The sequence below is a fragment of the Lepidochelys kempii genome, chromosome 9 (assembly GCF_965140265.1).
Source record: "Lepidochelys kempii isolate rLepKem1 chromosome 9, rLepKem1.hap2, whole genome shotgun sequence".
In the NCBI taxonomy this organism is placed as follows: domain Eukaryota; kingdom Metazoa; phylum Chordata; order Testudines; family Cheloniidae; genus Lepidochelys; species Lepidochelys kempii.
In genome coordinates, this window is record NC_133264.1 from 88,110,355 (window position 1) to 88,133,300 (window position 22,946).

The 22,946-nt window shown below is 36.5% G+C and overlaps 1 protein-coding gene across 2 annotated transcripts in view; it reads left to right on the forward strand.

The window, feature by feature from the left end:
• THOC2 (THO complex subunit 2) overlaps positions 1 to 22,946 on the forward strand; it is a 110,967-nt gene that overhangs the window by 2,345 nt on the left and 85,676 nt on the right. For both annotated transcript variants that reach the window (XM_073361291.1, XM_073361292.1), the window contains exons 2-5: positions 5,868 to 5,926; positions 10,250 to 10,341; positions 12,454 to 12,505; positions 21,537 to 21,607. In XM_073361291.1, the coding sequence (XP_073217392.1) occupies positions 5,868 to 5,926; positions 10,250 to 10,341; positions 12,454 to 12,505; positions 21,537 to 21,607 (274 nt within the window). The remainder of the gene's footprint in view (positions 1 to 5,867; positions 5,927 to 10,249; positions 10,342 to 12,453; positions 12,506 to 21,536; positions 21,608 to 22,946) is intronic.

Below are 22,946 nucleotides of genomic sequence, written 5' to 3' on the forward strand. Positions count from 1 at the left end.
TTCTCAAGCCAATGTTTAGTCTTCAAGCATGGTGGGGCTAGGCAAAACAGAAGCAAAATATCAGCTTTCACTCAAATAAGAACAAGGAATTGTCTGGGGAACAATCTATGCTGAGTAGGAAGAAAAGGTGAGGAAAGAGAGGAAAATTCATTAATTGCTGGTAATGTAAGGTAGCTTATGAGATCCAGCAAGATCACAGTCTGAAAAATGGTATGTTGGCAAAGTTATTAGTTATCTATACTTCAGCATCATTTTACAAGTTGGGAACTGCCCTAATGAAACAGACCAAATACTTTGTCTTGTTTAGTATTTTGATTCTTGACTGTGACCAGTTCTGGATGCTCAAAAGGCAGAAATAAACAGCCCACTATATATTGCTCCTATGTAATACTGTATAAAAGTGTGGTGATCAAGTTATGTTCTGAAGCATGAGAGTTGATGGTTTTTGTAATATTATTAGGGCTGTCAAGCGATTAAAAAAATCAATCATGAGTAATCATGCTGTTAATAATAGAGTACAATTTATTTAAATATTTTTGGATGTTTTCTACATTTTCAAATATATTCAGTTACAACACAGAATACAAACTGTACCGTGCACACTTTATATTTATTTTTGATTACAAACATTTCCATTGTAAAAAAGAAAATAAATAGTATTTTTCAATTCACCTAATACAAGTATTGTAGTGCAATCTCTTTACCATGAAAGTTGAACTTACAAATGTAGAATTATGTACAAAACTCCCCTGTATTAAAAAATAAAACAATGTAAAACTTTAGAACTTACAAGTCCAATTAGTCCTACTTCTTGTTCATCCAGTCGCTCAGACAGACAAGTTTGTTTACATTTGCAAAAGATAATGCTGCCCGCTTCTTGTTTACAATGTCACCTGAAAGTGAGAACAGGCGTTTGAATGGCACAGTTGTAGCCGGCATCTCAAGATATTTACATGGCAGATTTGTTAAAGAGTCACGTGTACCTTGATGCTTCAGCCACCATTTCAGAGGACATGTGTCCATGCTGATGAAGGGTTCTGTTTGATAACGGTCCAAAGCAGTGAGGACCAACAAATGTTCGTTTTTATCATCTGAGTCAGATGCAACCAACAGAAGGTTGATTTTCTTTTTTGGTGGTTTGGGTTCTATAGTTTCCGCATCAGAGTGTTGCTCTTTTAAGACATCAGAAAGCATGCTCAACACCTTATCCCTCTCAGATTTTGGAGGGCACTTCAGATTCTTAAATCTTGGGTCGAATGCTTAGCTATCTTTAGAAATTTCACATTGGTATCTTTTTTGCATTTTGTCAAATTTGCAGTGAAAGTGTTCTTAAATGAACAACGTGTGCTGGATCATCATCTGAGACTGCTATAACATGAAATATATGGCAGAATGCAAATAAAAGAGAGCAGGAGACATACAATTCTCCCACAAGGAGTTTGGTCACAAATTTAATTAACACATTATTTTTTTAACAAGAGTCATCAGCACGGAAGCATGTCCTCTGGAACGATGGCCAGAGCATGAAGAGGCATATGAATCTTTAGTGCATCTCGCATGTAAATAGGTTGCGACACCAGCTACATCGGTGCCATGCGAACGCCTGTTCTCACTTTCAGGTGACATTGTAGTTAAGAAGCACTATCTCCCCTAAATGTAAACAAACTTGTTTCTCTTAGCGATTGGCTGAACAAGAAGTAGGACTGAGTGGACTTGTAGGGTCTAAAGTTTTACATAGTTTTGTTTTTGAGTGCCGTTTTGTAACAAAAAACTCTAAATTTGTAACTTGCACTTTCATGATAAAGAGATTGTACTACAGTACCTGTATGAGGTGAATTGAAAAATACTATTTCTTTATCATTTTTACAGTGCAAATATTTGTAATAAAAATAATATAAAGTAAGCACTGTACTCTTTGTATTCCGTGTTGTAATTGAAATTGATATATTGAAAATGTAGAAAAACATCCAAAAATATTTAATAAACAATAGAATACCAATTGAAATTTAACAGTGAGATTAATCACGATTAATTTTTTTAAGTTAATCACGTGAGTTTACTGCGATTAATCAACAGCTCTAAATATTATTCTAGCTAGTCTGATCTTTTGTACTTTTTAAAAAGTCTTTGTTTTGATAAACAAGTATGACAAATGTATCAAAGAGCATGGAGTGGATCATGTTACTGTAAGTTTAAAAAATGCAATATCTATCATCAGCATTGACAAAGAGATTAAGACAATTCAATCTATGCACTATTCTAAGCAATATGAAAAATACTAAATCTTAAAGTTAACACTGTTATGACGTAAGACATTGATACTCAAATAACAGATCATAAAGATTCTAGACATATCCATAGATGGCTACGATCTAAAATAAGAATATGACTTATTAGTCTGAGCCAGTGATTCCCAAACTTGTTCCGTCGCTTGTGCAGGGAAAGCCCCTGGCGGGCTGGGCCAGTTTGTTTACCTGCCGCGTCAGCAGGTTCGTCTGATCACGGCTCCCATTGGCCGCGGTTCACTGCTCCAAGCCAATGGGAGCCGCTGGAAGTGGCGCGGGCCGAGGGACATACTGGCTGCTGCGGAACAAGTTTGGGAGCCACTGGTCTAAGCGGTCAGCCATCCGATTCCTAAAAATTCTTCACAACCTTTATTTATAATTATTTATAATTGTACACTTTATAAACTAAGCATGTAAATAACATGTAAAAAACAGTAACTGTGTAACCGATTAAAATTCTGTTGGTTACACATTTAAACATTTTCCCATAGGAATTAGGGTGTGGGGTGTGCTGCAGCACCCAGGTGTTTTATGTGGGTCCCCGCTGCCGGCCCCTGTACCCAGGGGTCCCTGCTGCCGCCTAGCATCCTGGCTGTGGGGCTGGCAGCCAGGATGGACCTCAACTGCTCTGGGATGCCAGGTGGCCGTGGGGCTGGAAGCCCGGAGGGACCCCAGGCGCACAGGGCGGCAGCTGAGACCCTGGGTGAAGTTTAATCGTTAACAGAAACCGATAAGAATCAAGCATATTGGTTAACCAGTTAAACTCATACATCCCTATTATAAACTTAATTTAATTAGCTCTTTTACTGACTTGTAATGTCTAGTCCTTCTTAGACAATTTTTGAACTATTTGTCGCAATCAGTATCTTGCATCAGTGAATTTCACATACCAGTTATCTGTTGGAAAAAAGTATTTAAAATTTTCTGCCTTTTAATTTATGTGTCACTTGTTTTTGAGAGAGGTTAGTTAGTGCTGGTCATTCTTTTTCTTTTCTTACTAACTGCTCTTAATCTTCTTGAAAGCTCCCACACTTGTAACTTTGTTTTAGTCCTGTGTTTTTTTTAAATGAGGTGACCCAAACTGAACATTTTTCACGGTGAGGTCATTTTTTTTATATGTGCGCATTCGCATGTCCATGTGTGTCTCTTAACCCTTCTAAGTATATCATAGAATCTTATTTGTGTTTCGCCACTGCTTGGTACTGGGTGGATATATCCATTGAATTTATACAATGACAACTTTGTTTTCTCGTAAATTAAAAAACTAATCCAGGAATGTGTAGTGTGTCAGAGTAGCTTTAATGATTTCTTTGGCCAGCTTAAACAATGGATTGATCTTCAAGATGCGCTGAAAGAGCATTCTTGATATTTTGAGTCTCCTTTCAGTTTGTCGTATGTGATGGGAGTTTATATTTGTCTGTAGTACAGAGACAACTTAAAACCTTTGAACTTGTATTAAGATCTGCTGAAGTGGACCCTTCAGTGCACAGTGGAGTTCCATTAACATCACAGCTTGTTGATCCATTATAAAAACTGATATCAGAAGGACTTTATGTACTCCAAAGGGTCTGCCTGAGTGGATCCCAGTGAAGGATCAGGGACTTAGTTTGGCTGTTAATTTTAAGCAGAAAGTAGAAATGACTGCATATAGGCTGACTGTAATGGGTACTAATTAATCCACTTAATATTTAAGAAAATACACAGTAGACTCAGAAGAAAGACTAGGTTGAGATCAGATGGCCTGAAATAGTTCTTGTGAAGAGATATTGATTTTTGTAAATGCTTTTAAAGGTCTATTTATCTTGGTTAATGATGAATAGAAAAAACTTCACTATTAGTAATAGAATGAAATAGAAGCTTCTTGGCCCGAACTTTAGAACTAGACCTGTCCATGTTATGTGATACGTTAGAGAGAATCTATTGTGTTTTCTGTAACAGTAAAAAAGCAATAATAATAATTTGAGCCATACCTTCACTTTATGTGGCAAGAAAGCTTCCATAGTGTAGCTGTACAGTGAACCTGCTTATTACATTATATTTACATTTGAAATGGCTCATTTTCTTAATGTTTTACAGTGTGCATTGGTTGTAAGCAGCCTGAGTGATGGCTATGATTGTTGTATGAGCTTTCTTTAGAAGAGTTAATATGTAATTTTGGTTATGATATCAAGGAAGCCTAATATTTTTATAAGTAATCTACATTATAACGTACTGCTATGAGTTTATGTATCTTTATGAGAGAATATAGAGATTCATTTTTAATTCTCTGAAACTCTGAAATGAATTGTAATATCTAAAGTTGTGGTCCTTACAAGAATATAATTGTTCTCTTGCAAACTTTAAAAAAAATCTGATTTGAGCAGTCTTCTACGTTTTTATAAATGTAGGTATTTACACATTTTTTAGGTCTCTGCTCTTATGCTTTGGGGCCTGATCTTGCAATGAGAACAACACTGGAAGATCCCGGCATCCTTGAGAAGCACTTTTGAAGTCAAAGCCCCACCTGGGTGCACAGATAGCTATTTTAAAAAAATAAACAAAGAAACTTAAAATATATAAGGTCTTCTCTTTCACAAGCCAGTGTTGTTGTTTTTAAAATGGATACAAGATTATTTAGAATGCTGTTGTGTATTTTTTAAAATAGGGGAATTGCACAATATAAAACAGACACTGATCCAGACGACAGAACCCTTCAGCCTATAATTATCTTTTTATATTTTTATTTAAAGATTAAAATAGCTACTTAATAGTGTGTGCACACTCCTCCCCTTTGCTGGGATTATGTTCTGTGAAATCATGTGAATGCTTAGCATTAAAAAGTGAACAAATATTTCAAACATACATTTGGGCAAAAGTTCAATAATGGCCACTAGAAAGATACTTGCATGTCACTTCTTAATGATAATATGTAAGTGACAGTGCTTCCTTGCCTACTTTCATAGAATCATAGACTATCAGGGTTGGAAGGGACCTCAGGAGGTCATCTAGTCCAACCCCCTGCTCAAAGCAGGACCAATCCCCAATTTTTGCCCTAGATCCCTAAATGGCCCCCTCAAGGATTGAACTCACAACCCTGGGTTTAGCAGGCCAATGCTCAAACCACTGAGTTATCCCTCCCCTCAAATATCAGGGTTGGAAGGGACCTCAGGTGATCATCTAGTCCAACCCCCTGCTCAAAGCAGGGCCACTCCCCAATTTTTGGCCCAGAACCCTAAATAGCACCCTCAAGCATTGAACTCATAACCCTGGGTTTAGCAGACCAATGCTCAAACCACTGATGTCTTTATATTGCCTTAATTTCTCAGTTTTCTGATAGTCATGCTGAGAAAGTGTGGCAATCCAGAAGTTAGGGTATGGAAGTTCTACTACATTTGTAACTTTTCTAAATTAAGATCCTAATTTTAGCTTTAAGTATTGAACAAAGGTTATGTTTTGGTTTTCAACTTGTTTGGCTTGTCAAAATAATCTAAAATAACTAGATACATATAGAACAGCAAACCGTACTATATAATTCTTTTTATAACTAAACTTCATGACTGATTTTGAAAACTGAAATTGTATAAAGAATATTTCTCTTTTCAGTTTGCAATTATGCCGCACACTCAGTGAAAATAAAAGCCATGAAAATGTGACTTTCAGAGGTAAGTTGATATTATCCAATATACTTGGAGTGTATATATATATGAAATTGATCAGGGTTCAGTGTGTGCCTGGATGGAATGTCAGTATGTATGGTGATTGCTGCATAATAAGGAGGGGAACTCAGTGCATAAAGCAAGGAGGATATCCATTTACACAGATTCAGTTAACCTCAAACATTCACATAGGAAGTATGCAAAGGGAACTCTCTGCAGACCTGCAACCAGTCTTTGGTTGGGGAGGTGGACTTCTTCACCATAGCTCCTTGTGAAGTTCCATATGCAAAGCCCTACTACTTACGTTTTGTGGAGAGCTGAGTTTTATTCTAACAAGGAATTAGGTAAATAAGAAATGCTTGGAACGTACAGAAGTAGTTGCTTAATAATGCAAGTATAAACTCTTAAACATATTGTTCAGTTTGCTCCTATAGAGTTATAGTTCTTAGTTTCCAATTCTGTCTTCCTTGGGTAAATATATTGCTGGTTTTAGTTTCTAAAGTTCCAGTTTTTAAAAGGGTTTTAACGTTCATTCTAAAATGCGTGTACTTACAATTTTGGTGGGGGGGCTTTAAGAATTAGAATGATTAAAATGTCCAAGGACAAATAGCAAGGCATAGTTTTGCAACATAAACAAGAGAAATTGAATTTTGGCTTTGTTTGCTTTGTATGATTCCCTGAAAGGAAAGATTCAATATTATGGAGTCTGCAAAGCTGCTTACTTTATTTAGGTGGTGTCTGGGGATCTTGTTAAAACAGTTGCTTTGGGAAACGATAAAAGCAGAGGGGATTATTTATTGTGAAACACAAATATGATTATAATTAATTTTGCAAAGTAAAAAGTATTTAATGTTAAATCAGTAAAATTGCAAAAATATATTTTAACTCCCAAATATGTTTAGTACAAGTCATTGTTTTAATATAAGGCTGATGGCCCAAAAATGAGCTGTTTTCAATCGTCATCTTCCTGTACTGACTTTTATAAACTTGAGATTCAAACTTTCATTGAAATTTATAAAGCTCTCTAGAACTTGTGATATTTCCTTCCGATTAAAGAAAGTTACTAGATTTGGTGACATATTTACAAAATTGAAATTTACGCAGTCTTTATAATTGAACAATTCTCATTCAATTAAAACATAAAAAGGTCCGATTCTGCTCTCACAATGATGTAAAATGGAAATAACTCCATTTAAATCAGTGTTTTGTGTTATAAAACTAGTGAGAGGAAATCAGGCCCACAATCTTCTGCGGAACTCATATTTATCTATTTCAGAAAATACATTAGCTTGATGAAGACAAAACACTTCACATTTTCTTTTTTTGGTAGATGCTTAGATACAACAATGATGCTTTCAATAAAAAAAGAATAAAACTGTGATTAATTTATATTATTTTTGTGTGAATTGTTACTACCAGCAGTGATCACTTCTTAAAATTCGGAGTAAGTTCTATATCAAATTCAACCACTGCTTCCTTTTTATATTTAAAATTATTTATTTGTATTATTATTATTATTATTATTATTGTAGTGTCCTAGAAACACCAGACAAGGATTCTGGTTCCATTGGGGTATGTGCTATACAAGCAAATAGGACAGTCTCTGCCCCTTAGAGTTTTTTGCTATACTTTAACATGTGCCCCAGATGCTGTTTCTCTCTCAGAATAAGTTGAGATTTAAGCTGAGAACAGAAGGTCTGTAAGTGTAGTAGAGTATGCTTCTGTCTCATCTGATGAATAAGGTATCAGACTTTTAAAATTATTTCTGGAGCATATGTTGACCTACTATAAAATGCTTCTGAATTATATATTTCAAATATCCTAAATATCTGCCCAAAATTTAAACAACCCCCTCAAACGTCTACTTCTGAAATAATACCATTATTTATTTAGAAGATTGCCTTTTCTCAATATTGCAGCTGATCTTGGAAAAAATATCTTTGACTATCTAGTTAGGTGAATAACTTTGACTAACTGATTATTTTGAAGATTAGCGTAATCAATGAATGCAGATTGAAAGCCGAGGACAAAAACATAGGAGTTGTCATATTGGATCAGACCTGAGGTTCATATAGTTCATTATCCTGTTTCTGACTGGCCAGTACCATATATTTCGGAGGAAGATGTAAGATTGCTGCAGTATGGAGGTTTGGGGTTACCTGTCCCCACATTAGGTCCCCTCCTGAATTCTAATAGAGATTGGCTTAAGATCTGAAGAATTAGAGTTCCTTCATCAGAAATACTACATTAAAGAAAATTAAGACCTTCTTGCCCAACTCTGAAATTAAACAATTCCATGCTATTAATGTAATTTCAGGTTAGAGTTTTGTATTCCCAAATGTATAGACGTCAAAAAGATCCATGATCTAAATACTCATTGAGCACACTGTTGATGTTTACTATTTTCATCCGGGTGTTTTGTATAGCTATGTGTACATGGCTCGGTAGAAGTGTGATTTTTCCCTGCGTGTGTTCACATAGTTGTGCTAACTCTCAGTGAGCTAGCGCAATATAAATAGCAGTGTAGTCACACTATAACACTGCTTGTGGCCATGGAGGCATGGGTGAACTTTACCAAATATATATGCACCAGTTTCAGGTGGGTTTGTACTCAGTACAACTCAGCGGTGCCTCCATGGCCACTACCAGAGCTACTGTGGCTACGGTGCTATTTATATTGGTAGTAGCTCAATGAGAGCCTGCACAAGTGTGACAATGAGCAGAGGAATCACACCCCTAGCTTGCAGTGTAGACATAGCCTATAACAACGGTGGCTAAATTTACAGACCCTCCGAGCCGCATACGACAATCTTCAGAAGTTCAAGAGCTGGGGTGTGCCTGCCGGGACTCGGGGCCTCAGCCGTGCAGGAGACTCCTGCTGAAGCCCCGAGTCCCGGCAGGTACACCCTGCGGGGCTGGAGCCCTGAGACAGCTCTCCTTCCTTCGGGGCAGAAGCCAGAGGCGATACGTGGGGGGGACACATGGGGTCATGCACCCTCCCTCCACCCCCCAATTTTTGCCATGGTTTGCTTGCCGTGATCAGTTGCAAGTGCCGCAGAGCCCACACCCTGCATGGCAGCTGCTGGATCTGGCAAGCTGGGAGCTGTAGCCATCGTGAGAGGCAATGGCATATAGCTGGGAGCTGCAGGGAGAGCCACTGCTTTTGCTGCTTCCTGTCCCCCGTGAGCTAAAGCAACAGCCCCTCCCTGCAGCTCCCAGGTGTTTGCTGTTGACTCTCCACCAGGAGCTAACACCTGGGAGCTGCAGGGAGGGATTGCTGAGGGTATGTGGGGGGCATGCCTCGGAGGGCATGACTCAATCTGTTAGGAGGGACGTTTAAATTGTGCCCCCCCAACAGATACCAGTCATCTCTGGCAGAAGTCCCTAACCCCAAGCTTCCCCCTTCCCCCCAGCCTGCTAGGTGGAGAGTGGGGTACGGGGGGCCTCCGTGAGCCATACTTTAACTGTAAAAGAGCCTCATGTGGCTTGGAGCTGCGGTTGACCACCCCTGGTCTATAATATAATTATATGCATAATGAAAATGTACCTCCTTTGTGTTTTGGCTTTTAGCCACATCAGTTATTATAAATGTATTCTTCACTCTGTAATAAGGTGTTTTAAAGACAATTCTGTATACGTTTAAAATAGTGTAGCCATCTGTTTTTAACTTGTTGGAACCATGTGTACAAAACAAGCATGTATTTAATGTTCTATAATTCTCCCCAAACACACAGTCTCTGATCCAAGGAGCAGTGAAGAACTTTTCAATTTAATGTAATGCTCTGAAGCATGTGACATTATTTAATCATAGAAGTTTTTCTCTCACTTTTTCTCTACAAAGAATTCAGCCTGACAAAGTGTTTCTTAGTTATTAATTTTCCACCTAGAGAAGTGGATATTAATTTTTATAGCTGCAACTTAGTTTATTATAGTATTTTTCCTTTTGTCATGACATAATCTCTGATTTATGTGCACTATGCAAATGTGTCATCATCCAGGGAAGCTCATATTGTTGTGCATGAGACTGGTGTAATAATTCATCCCATTTTAGTCTATGGCATTTAACTCTTCTTTCCATAGAATCTCTAGGGCAAGGACCATATTTTGCTATGTGCTTGTACAGTGCCTTGTACCATGAGGTCAGATTGGGACCTCAAAGCACTGCCTTATACAAATAAATAATCTTCTGGGTGAAGTGGGGAAAAAACACATTCTCTGTGACTACTAACTGCACCAAGTCTGCAGCATCGCTGTAGATTTTTCCCTGGAAGTTAGACCAAGGATTACCTAACACTTGTGTTCCTAATGCGTCTGTTTTATGTATGACAGATATCCAGCAGGCTCTGTATGAGCTTGCAAATCACGTTGTCAAGGGAAACTTAAAGCATGATCAAGCTTCTAATGTTCTCAGTGATGTTATAGTAAGTATATATTTGTACTACTTGCTGTAGGTTTATTTAATATTTAAGTTAGCTTATTACTTATGGAAGCCAGAGTAAATGGGAAACCAGCAGAAACACACCATACCCTGCAGATGTAGTCCCTTAAAACTTCTAAAGAAACTGCTTTTACTCCTAGGGCTTGTACACAATTGCACTTAGTTCAGTGTAACTCAAGTTGCTCATGGGTGTGAAAAAGCCATCCCCCGAGTGATGTAAGTTGCACCATTCTAAGCGCCGGTGTGGATGGACAGCGCTGTGTCAGTTGGGCAAGCTCTCCTGCTAACATAGCTACTACTGCTCGGGGAGGTGGACTTGGAAGTGTAACTCCATGCCAGATACTCTGTCCATCTTGTTCCCCCCCCAACCCCCCCCCCCCAAAATTAAGGTGATACTTTTGACTATTAAAACCTTATAGCTTCAGCATAAGTTTAAGGTCTACTATGTGTTGTGAAGAGAAAGGGAATGAAAACATTGAAATGAAAAATATTACTTGTATACAATTATAACTATTGTGCCAAGACCACCATAAAGGATATGTTTTGATGCTACATCTTTCCTGTTGAAGTGCACTGTAATGAATGAAAATTTCCCAAGGCTAGGTTAAAATGGTATTCATGGAAAGTATATTGAGGTTCATCTGATGAAAAGCTGAATAGAGAAACAAATGTTTTATAGACATACGTGGGGGACTATGGTACTCAAATGCACGCTTGTTCTTGACTGGGAAGTTTGGATCTTTTTTAACTTTATGGTTCTTTTGTGTACCCACAATGCTAGCGAAGCCTTTCAGTTTTTACAATCAGTACTTTTACTATAGAAAATAGTTTAGATACTAGAATGTTCAGGAGGGAGGAGTGGGTGTTTGGGGTAGCTATAGAACAGCGTTGTGGGCTTTTTAGCTAATGCTAGGTCTGATTTATGTGGAGCTCACTTAAATTCCCAACATATTAAAAAATACCTCAGGACTGAGGCTATGGGGGGGGTGGGGGAAGGTGGATTGATTTAGATAACCAGTTTTAATTTTGATTGGCTGTTGTGCTTTTTAGTTATTTTCCTAAAGAGAGGTTGATTTTCACTGGTCTGTAACCAGTAAAACATACTGATTTGCAACTGAGTACAGCCTTTATGCTAAATTTGGTATTTCTTTTTGCTGACCAGAAGGATTTGCTACATGAGAAAAACGTTTTTAGATATTGTATAATTGTATAGCTAATGTGCACTAAATCAGATTCTAAGATTTTACTTCTTTATTATGTTTAAAAATGGTGAGTGATGGATTTCTTATTTACTAGATGATTAATGTTTTGGATCTATGCCCAGCTGTATTTGGATGGAAATTGGAATTCAATCAAAAATGCACAAAACTAGTTTCACCTCACTTAAAAACTACTTGCTTACAAAATCAGGCATTAAAAATACAAAAGAGTCACAGCACACTGTTACTGAACAATTGCTTATTCTCTCTTTTGTACCATACAGTTATAAAATAAATTAATTTGAGTATAAGTATTGTACTTACGTTTCAGTGTATAATATATAGAGCAGTATAAATAAGTTGTACGAAATTTTAGTTTGTACTGACTGCATTTGTGCTTTTTATGTAGCCTGTTGTAAAACTAGATAGATAATATAAGTGTGTGTATATATATATATATATATATTATAATATAATATAATATAAAATACTTAGTTCAAAAACTGAATTGTAGAAGCACTTGAAAACAGGGATTTACAATGGGCGTGCCTTGTCAACCTTTAATAATAGCATTTCTAATTCAGTGCACTTTTAAAACTTATGCCATACCCTCAGACATGAGTTTAACTGTCATTGAGATTTTTCTTTCTTTCAGTCTTTTCAGCTCACTTGATAACGGTTTCCATTGTATTAATATTTTCTTTTGTATTTTTCCAAACACATCAGGCACAATAGATAGTTAAACCACTCCTGTTCATTGATTTAACAAGAGTAATGTTAGTGGATCTAAATTTACATTTCTGTCAAGACTCTTTCTTTATTAAAACAATAGACTAAAATATTCTAATTACACATTGTGGTATTCCTGCATTTACTGTGTTTTTTGTTTCGGTTAGGAATTTCGAGATGACATGTCCTCCATCCTTGCTGATGTATTCTGCGTATTGGGTAGGTTTCTTTCTTCCTTTCATCACTGAAACAGCTTAGTGGAGGAGAAGTGTGTGTTCTGTCATATAAAAATCTTGAAATTCCAAAATATAAAATAATTTTTGAAATGTAGTTTAATGTAACTAGTGCCATAGGAAAGCAATTTAAACGTTTGTCGTTTCAGTAATACAGTATGTACTATAAACTTATACAATTCATGGTTATTTTGCTTTTGTCTTCATATAAATGAGTATATGCATAATAAAACACTTCTTGTGCCTTACCAAACTATATGTACGTTGTTTAGAAATCAAGGAAATTGATGATAGTTACAATCTGTTTGAACAGGACTATTATGCAGCTCCCTAGAATTATCAGAGTTGAAGTTTCTGCCATTAATACTAATGCATTGATGCAGTGTGTCAGGCAATCCAAATTTCCAGACAGAGGCAGATTACTGGTCTTAACGATTGCATATTTTCAGCTGAAGATTTTTTGGTAGTTTCACAGCAGTCTCTAGGCTTTTTTTGCCTTGGTAGTTTTGTGCAAGGTATCTGTGATGGAGATGGGTCTCTTATTTACAAAGATTCCTTTCAGAACTCCCAATAAAAGGAGCAACATATGTACATTTCTGTCCTGATTGTGCAACCTTTACTCATTTCAACAGTCCCATGAAAGTTGATGGGAATACATGCGCAAAAAAGTTACAGAAGCTTGCTCTTAAGTATGAATAGCAATAGGTTGTGAAGTCAGTGACTTAGCAATAATAACCATAATTATGACTTTTAAACAAATGCTCTTATAAACTGGTAATCATAATTTTTCTTTGATTTTTACAAATCTGGATTGTAAATGGTATTGGTAGCTGCTATTGTAGCTGTATTTGCACTTACGCTGTAACTGAAATGGAGCTTAGTCTTACATTATACCTATTGTTCCTAGAATCCTAGAATATCAGGGTGGGAAGGGACCTCAGGAGGTCATCTAGTCCAACCCCCTGCTCAAAGCAGGACCAATCCCCCCAGATCCTTAAATGGCCCCCTCAAGGATTGAACTCACAACCCTGGGTTTAGCAGGCCAGTGCTCAAACCAATGAGCTATCCCTCCCCCTACAATACAATTTATGTATTGTTCATAAATACAGTCAAGGCAACTGGATAGGTCCTGGAAGAACAATGAGTATAGACAAAACAAATACTTTAAAGATAAGATGCAAGAGAAAAAAGTACACTTTCCTTTCCCTCTATCTACTGAAAGTTCTTTCTACCTTTTTTTCAACTGTAGAAAAATGTCATGATTTACCTTGTTTTTAATTAAGATATTTTATTGAATTTTTCAAACAGCCTATATAATATATAAAACAAACTAAGAAGATACTTGCAGAAATTATGTAAATCCATACATATCTGGAAAAACAAGTACTATGAAAACACAATTACTAAAAGAGTACCTCCTGCTGCAATCAGATCTGTGTGGGCAGACCCTTGTGCCTTCGAAGATCAGATTACTTCAAGAGGGTCAATGTGTGTACAAAAAATAAATATGAAATCGCATAAATCACAAGGCAAAGGATATTATGTTCTAGTCCTTTAGTCAAAGGATGAACAGTCGTATCTTTTAGGCAGTTTATTTACAAAATTTTGGTGATTTTTACAAAAATGGTGCTAACTGACCTATGAAAAATTTATTATATAAGAAGACTCAAATTCAGGAAGATTTAAGATTTAAAAGGAACATAGCCCACCCATTTCAAAGGAATATTCTCTCTAGCTACAGTGATAGCAATCAGAAGAGTTGTTTCTTACCATGTCATCAAACATGGTAGCTCTGTAACTTGGTAAGTAACTTGATCTGTTATGAGCACATTTCTAACAGGAAGTCAGATTTATGTGTTCAATTTCATATATATATGTGGTGAAATAAAGATTCTGAAAAACAGTTTTAAACTGTAGTTGAAAAAGTTAAATTGAATTGAGAAGTGGCTTTAGTTGAGTGAGTGGTCTTGGAGTTTCACTTGACTAATATGGGACAGTGAGTCTTCTCTTAAAGATCTTTAAGATTTTGTCATCCAGGAATGTATAGCATTTTACCCAAAACTGCTAACATCAATGAAATTCTGGACCAGCTACTATCATTAGGATCAGCAGCAGCGTTTTCTCTATTATTTGTTTGATATCTATATGGACCACCAAGAAACTCTTGAGACTGTTCTTTTTCTTTCTTTTCCAGATTTGTAATCTACATGAACGTGTATAAACGTAGCTACTAATTTCATTTAGGAAACTGACTTTTCTCCCCCTTTATGTTGGAGGGCTCTGATATTGTGCATTATTGCCAAAGTCCTCTAGCAAAAACATGCATATTTTGGACCTGATTTTTTCTAATGTAAATAAATAAGCAGAAACATTTGGGGCTGGGAAAGGAGAGGAGCAATTTGTACATAAAGGAGCTGTAAAGAGGATACCATCTTGCTTTGCATATCACCTGAGTGCTCAACGGTAGCTGTTGAGAGAGTTCTGGCTACAGGAGAAGATAAAGCTGCCCTGGCCTACCCTAAGTTGTTTCTGAAAATGGGATCCTTGGGATCACTCAAATTCTCCATTAGTAGAAACAATGGATTGGCAAAAAAGACCTTTTTTAATGTCTCATGGTGGATTTCACCCTAGCTTCTATATTAACATAATTTTTATTGATTTTTATGGTGAAGATTGTGGGCTTATTTATATCCCTGAACTAAATAGTTCTGGAATTCATTCCTTTTAAAAATATCAGGGAAATTGAGGGCTAGTTTGTGTGTTAATGATCTTCCCTGAGATAGGGGTTATGCATTGTTGAACTGTCTGGAGTGGTTCAGGAGAGAGATTGTGATTCAGGGCTAATCTACACTACTGTGCTATATCGGCTCAGCTGCACTAATGCAGCTGTGCTGCTTTAGCATGTCTGGGGAAGATGTGCTATGCCGACGGGAGAGGCATAATTACTCCACCTCAGTGAGAGGCAGCAACTATGTTGGTGGGAGAGCATCTCCCGCTGACAAACCACCAGTGGGGACAGCACTTAAGTTGATGTAACTTGCATTGCTTGTGGGGGTGGCTTTTTCACACTTCCCCTCCCCTCGAGCGACGTAATTTACATCGACTTCAGCGGTAGTGTGGACAAACCCTCAGTCTGACTGCTGATCTGGGAAAAGTGTAAACATCACTGGCTCTGTACCTAGCTTAGTGTCTATGTCTTTTGACACGCCAACCTAACTATGCTCTACGCTTCTAGAGAGGCTGCTTCACCTTATGCGCTGTGAGCAGTGTAACGGGTAGTAGTGGGGCACCTTATAGTGCCATACAAGTGGGCCACGATCTGATCTAAATGCAAAAAGTAGTATTTAAAGCAACATTGAGGAGGTTGAGAAATCTAATGGCAGTTCTTCCTGCGATATTAACCAGAGCAATGTTACATGTTCTGTGCTTTTGGTATTCTACATTGATAACACAAAATATATCCGTATTTAACAAGACAAACAGATACTAGCTACGTTCAAAGCAATGGTTAATATTGCAGAAGCAACCTTAACTTTTGCACTTGATTTCTCAGCTTCAGTGTTAAACTAACAATGGTGGGGTTTTTTGTACTCCATGTAAATGATTAGTTCCAAGTAAGGCCTAATCCTTTTTCTAGTTCTAGATTTAAAACATAGTTGTAGAAAACATATTTAAAAGGCTTAAATATTGAAATATAAAAATTCTGGTGTGGGTGTTTTTCAGTAAAGTTTAAAATGATTCTTACTTTATAGAATATGCAGACTAATTGCCCAGTTACTTTATAGACAAGCCATTATAGTTAACTGAGCACACAGCTGAGTTAAAATTCACAGTAATTATACCACTATATTATTTGGTGATTGCTACTAGATTTCTACCTGTTATGGATAATAGAAAATATAGGGTAGACTGTTTTCTCTTGAATAACTCTAAAAGCTGATTACAAAGAAAATTTTTTCAAAAAATTCAGATGCAGAAACTTAGATAAATTACACAGTTTTACATTCACAGTGTGTCATAAATATAAAGGGAAGGGTAAACCCCTTTGAAATCCCTCCTGGCCAGGGGAAAGCTCCTCTCACCTGCAAAGAGTTAAGAAGCTAAAGGTAACCTCGCTGGCACCTGACCAAAATGACCAGTGAGGAGACAAGATACTTTCAAAAGCTGGGAGGAGGGAGAGAAACAAAGGATCTGTGGGTCTGTCTATATGCTGGTTTCTGCCGGGGATAGACCAGGAATGGAGTCTTAGAACTTTTAGTAAGTAATCTAGCTAGGTATGTGTTAGATTATGATTTCTTTAAATGGCTGAGAAAAGAATTGTGCTGAATAGAATAACACAGACAGAAATAGTATCTTTTTTGTAACTTAAGGTTTTGCCTAGAGGGATTCTCTATGTTTTGAATCTAATTACCCTGTAAGGTATCTACCATCCTGATTTTACAGGGGGGATTTCTTTATTTCTATTTACTTCTATTTCTATTAAAAGTCTTCTTGTAAGAAAACTGAATGCTTTTTCATTGTTCTCAGATCCAAGGGTCTGGGTCTGTAGTCACCTAGGCAAATTGGTGAGGCTTTTTATGAAACCTTGTCCAGAAAGTGGGGTGCAAGGTTTTGGGAAGTATTTTGGGGGGAAAGACGTGTCCAAACAGCTCTTCCCCAGTAACCAGTATTTGTTTGGTGGTGGTAGCGGCCAATCCAAGGACGATGGGTGGAATATTTTGTACCTTGGGGAAGTTTTGACCTAAGCTGGTAAAGAGAAGCTTAGGAGGTTTTTCATGCAGGTCCCCACATCTGTACCCTAGCGTTCAGAGTGGGGAAGGAACCTTGAGTGCGATAGAGCTCAGTTTGTTTAAAAGCAGCAAGTTCATTACAGTTTTTTAGTCTCGGGGGAATAAATAATGAGACTTCAGCTAATTTAAAATATTGTTGAATAAAACAGTTGTGGCATGACTGAAAAACCTGGAAAATTTAAAGTAATAGTTGATACTCAAACTTCTGCTTTTCTCACAACTGTATGAATTAAGAATACATAGGTGCCGGAACTGGTTTTCTTGGCTTGAAGTGGTAATAGCTAGGGCTGTCGATTAATCACAGTTAACTCACGCGATTAACTAAAAAAAATTAATCTCCATGTTAATCGCATTGTTAAACAATAGAATACCAATTGAAATTTATTAAATGTTTTGGATGTTTTTCTACATTTTCAAGTATATTTATTTCAATTACAATGCAGAATACAAAGTGTACAGTTCTCGCTTTATTTTTATTAAAAAATATTTGCACTGTAAAAATGATAAAAGAAGTACTATTTTGCAATTCACCTCATACAAGTACCGTAGTGCAATCTCTTTATCATGAAAGCGCAACTTACAAGTGTAGATTTTTTGTGTGTTATATAACTGCACTCAAAAAGAAAACAATGTAAAACTTTAGCGCCTACAAGTCTACTCAGTCCTACTTCTTGTTCAGCCAATCGCTCAGAGAAGCAAGTTTGTTTACATTTACGGGCGATAATGCTTCCCGCTTCTTATTTACAATGTCACCTGAAAGTGAGAACAGACATTCACATGGCACTTTTGTAGTCAATATTGCAAGGTATTTACATGCCGTATATGCTAAACATTCGTATGCCCCTTCATGCTTTGGTCACCATTCCAGAGGACATACTTTAAAAAAAAAAAAGTTAATTACATTTGTGACTCAACTTCTTGGGGGAGAATTGTATGTCTCCTGCTCTGTGTTTTACCCGCATTCTGCCATATATTTCATATTATAGCAGTCTCAGATGATGATCCCGCATGTTGTTTGTTTTAAGAATACTTTCACTGAAGATTTGACAAAACGCAAAGAAGGTACCAATGTGAGATTTCTAAAGATAGCTACAGCACACGACCCAAGATTTAAGAATCTGAAGTGCCTTCCAAAATCTGAGAGGGATGGGGTGTGGAGCGTGCTTTCGGAAGTCTTAAAAGAGCAACAATCCAATGCAGAAATTAGAGAACCCGAACCACCAAAAAAGAAAATCAACCTTCTGCTGGTGACATCTGACTCAGATGAAGAAAATGAACATGCATCGGTCTGCACTGTTTGGATCGTTATCAAGCAGAACCCATCATCAGCATGGACGCACGTCCTCTGGAATGGTGGTTGAAGCATGAAGGGACATATGAATCTTTAGCACATCTGGCACATAAATATCTTGCAATGCCGGCTACAACAGTGCCATGCGAATGCCTGTTCTCACTTTCAGGTGGCATAGTAAACAAGAAGCGGGCAGCATTATCTCCTGAAAATGTAAACAAATTTGTTTGTCTGAACTGAAAGATTGACTGAACAAGAAGTAGAGCCTACAAGTCCACTCTGTCCTAAAGTTTTAGATTGTTTTATTTCTGAATGCAGTTATTTTTTGTACATAACTCTACATTTGTAAGGTCAACTTTCATGATAGAGATTGCACTACAGTACTTGTATTAAGTGAATTGGAAAATACTATTTTATTTTTACAGTGCAAATATTTATAATAAATAAATATAAAGTGGGCACTGTACACTTTGTATTCTGTGTTGTAATTGAAATCAATATATTTGGAAATGTGGAAAACATCAAAAATATTTAAATAAATGGTATTTTATTATTGTTTAAAGCACAATTGATCGCGATTAATTTTTTTAATTGCTTGACAGGCCTATTAATAACCCTAATATCTGGTTTCTGCCTTCAGCACCCTCACTGTAAAAATTGTTCCATATGGCCATATGTGCCACTGGCCATATGTGCTTCATATTTAAATGTCTTTGCTTTAGTCTGTCACAGATCATCACTCTTTTTATTTAGAATAGAAGTGTAGGTGTAATATTTCCAAAAAAGTGCAGTCATTCTATTATGAGAAAGCAAAACGTCAATGGAAAATAGAATTTCAGAGGAGAATAGGCCAATACATTTCTATGCTCCCTTTTAGTGAAAATGGTTTTATTTGTATATTTGCTGTTATTTTAGAAATCAAACTTAATAACAATTTATTAATTTATAACCTGGATTTAGTTTCATTAGTAACCTCACACTTCCATTGAAACAAAATGCTTCCTGCCCCTCAAAAATTTATATTCTGAATACTTGATCATTAATTTTGCTTGGGTTCAAATGTACAGATGCAAATATAACTTATTGTAGCCAAGGGTCTTCAGGATAGTAATTACTGTTTCCAAATCAAATTATTTTTGCGTAACTGGCATTTATTTTTGATATGTTCATTACCTTATTTATTATCTGTAGCTCAGTTGGTGAGTGAATATCGGTTTTACATGCAGAAATAAAAAGATAAAGAGCTGAATACCGTCTTGTTCCACAAGTGTAATTCAGAGCACAATTTCATCTAATATTTCTACCTGAAGAGTTTGCAATCTAAAGTGATAACTGATAACAGATATGCAGTAGGGGATTGTGAGCACCAGGATCAAAGATACAGGCTATGAGAAGCAGAATGAATATGATACAACCTGGGGTTCAAAACAGTTATATTTTAAAATCTCTAAGGAAACATGTTTTATATAACAATGGAAGACTTGAGTTAATAGGCCTGGTGAAAGGGGGAGTGTTTTTTGAGGAAAAATTTGAATGAGGAGAGAACAGTTCTGTGTACAAGATTAGTTAAACTATTCCCTTGACGCGGGGAGGTATTAAAGAAGATGCAGAGATGAGTAAGAGAAGTTTACTTGTTTGTTCTCATTTTTCTTTAATTTATTTTGAAAATAGGTAAATGTCCATTGCTCAGAATTTTTTTTTTATTGTTGAAAAATAGGAAAACAGATCTGCTGTGTGTTCTCAAATGTATTGTTCTGATTCAGTGCACCTTAGTCCTGTTTCTGCTCCATAACTTTGTAAAACTAAATTCTGACCGGTTTTACTTAAGACGCCCTTGCATTTCCCTATAGGGTTTTCCCTCTCTTGCTCTCCCCTGTCTTGATGAATTAGAGGGATCTAAACTACTCTAGACCGGGGGTAGTCTATTGATTACTGTGTTGTGGAATGTGTACTCCCGTAGGACCTGATAAGCTGCCTGAAAGGCTCTCATATGTTACTGCTTCAACAGCTGACTGTAACAGCAGAAAGAGAAAGAGAGAGAGAGAATGTGGAGAAAAAACATGGGAGGGTAGACCAGTGACATAGGAGGAACAGCTAACTCTTTACCAACTTCAGATAGAAATAATGTTTATACTGTACAGAGTATAGTAGAATCTCAGAGTTATGAACACCTGAAGAATGTAACTGAACAAAATGTTATAGTTCTTTCAAAGGTTTACAACTGAACATTGACTTAATACAAATTTGAAACTTTACTATGCAAAAGAAAAATGCTGCTTTTAACCATCTTAATTTAACTGAAAAAGCACAGAAAGTATCCTTACCTTGTCAAATGTTTTTTAAACTTTCCCTTTTTTTTAGTAGATTATGTTTAGCACAGTACTGTACTATATTTGCTCTCCACCCCCTGATTGCGTACTTCCAGTTCCAAATGAGGTGTGTGGTTGACCGGGCAGTTTCGTAACTCTAAGGTTCTACTGTATGTTGGTTTCCCTGCCTTCTGGTCCTATCCCTCCTTCTACCTGCTGTACCTACTGCTGGTCATAGGCCTCACTTAGACAGGGAGAAGGGCAAGAAAAAAGTGAATTATCTTCTGTTATTCATTCTTGTCTCCAGCATTTGTGCCACCAGTGTTAACAACCGCTGGATTTATAGGTGTGCAGTGTGTGAATTCTTTTTATCAATAGAATCAGCCACTAAATGTTACAGTAAGCTGAGTGTTAATGAATGGTTAGACTAGACACAGAATCAGAATGTTAATTATAACTGAATCTTAAATATTAATACATGTGCAAGCAGATTTTTATTAGGATTCATCACAAAAGGAAGAATGGGCCTTCTACATTGCAGTGGAGAAATCAGAGAGAAACCAGAAAGATATGTCTCCATGACCAGTAATGTCTCATTTTACCCTTCCCCATATTCCTTTACTTCAGATATCGAAACAAGTTGTTTAGAAGAAAAAAGCAAGAGAGATCATTTTACGCAACTGGTGTTAGCCTGTTTGGTAAGTTGCACTTACATACTTCTTGCGTAGCAAAAAACTTCCACGTTAAAATATGACAAGAAAATTGAAATCTGTATCTTTTACCAGATTTTTTTAGGGAAAAAATTGTATGTAATGTAATTATTGAGTTTATTTTTAAATTATTACTTATTTTGTAAGAAATACGGCGTATGTATACTAATTTGTTGTATATTTCAAACCACATGTTTTTATTGCCAAGAGAATAACTACAACATTACTTTCATCCTTGTAGTCAGAAGGTTTGTTAGTGTGAGGTAAAGCAGAATAACAGAATAGCAGATAGACCAGTTGTCTTATCACATATGGCAAATCCTGTGGTTCTTTATTATGTAGACTTATAAGAACAGATAACTGTTTTAACTAGCTGCATTATAATTGCACAGAATGACTAGTCATTAGTTTCAGGCAAAACAGTTTGTGAACAACAGTGTGTGGTGTTCCTCCTCCAAATTTACTCCTCTTTTATTGGTTAATTCTTTCCCACAAAATAAAGATCATGGAGGAAAGAATTAGACAAATTGCATATCTAGAATTTTTATGATCCTTAATTTGTCACAGTTTTTCTAGATTTAGTGAATATGTGAGATGTGAAACTCCAAAATCTGTTGTAATGAATTAATTTAATTATAGCCTCCTTCCCCCCTATAAATATTAGACGCTCTTTTGTTAGGTGACAGTGCCGCTTTGTACCTGTCATGTGCCTTATTTGTATACAATAGCAGTTCTTTTTCTTACGTTGTGAGTTTTAGTTTGTATAAGACACTGTATTATTAAAAATGTGTATTGTGTTCAAATTTTTGTTGAGTTTTTATTAGCTGTCAAGATATCAAGCCCCATTGGTCATGGGCTGGACTCAAATTACTTTACAGCTGAAAATATCCATTATAGTAGTCATTGTCAATTTTTTTTTTTTTTTTTTTTTTTGCATATTTTGGACCATTTCTTAAGATGGCGATCCTCTCACAGACACCTCCCTTCCAATCTTGATTTTACATCTGGGTTTCAGCTACAGTGTTGATTAGATAATAAAGGTCTATTAGGCCAGTGTTAGACTAGATAAAAATAACCTTGTTTTTATGTGGTGGCTGAAGTGGCTTGGTTCTGCCTTTTTTTTTCTACATTATTTGTTTCCTTGTCTGAGCACTGGACTGTATTTTAATATTATAACTGGGACTCAACCTACAAACCTTTTATCTGGATTTTGAATGTGACCTTTCCTTTCCCCAGTGTTTGGATGTATTCATTTTTGGTTTTGCCATTATGACTACTAAACTACTAAATTTGGATCTAGGTTTGGATTCCAGTCTCTCACCTTACT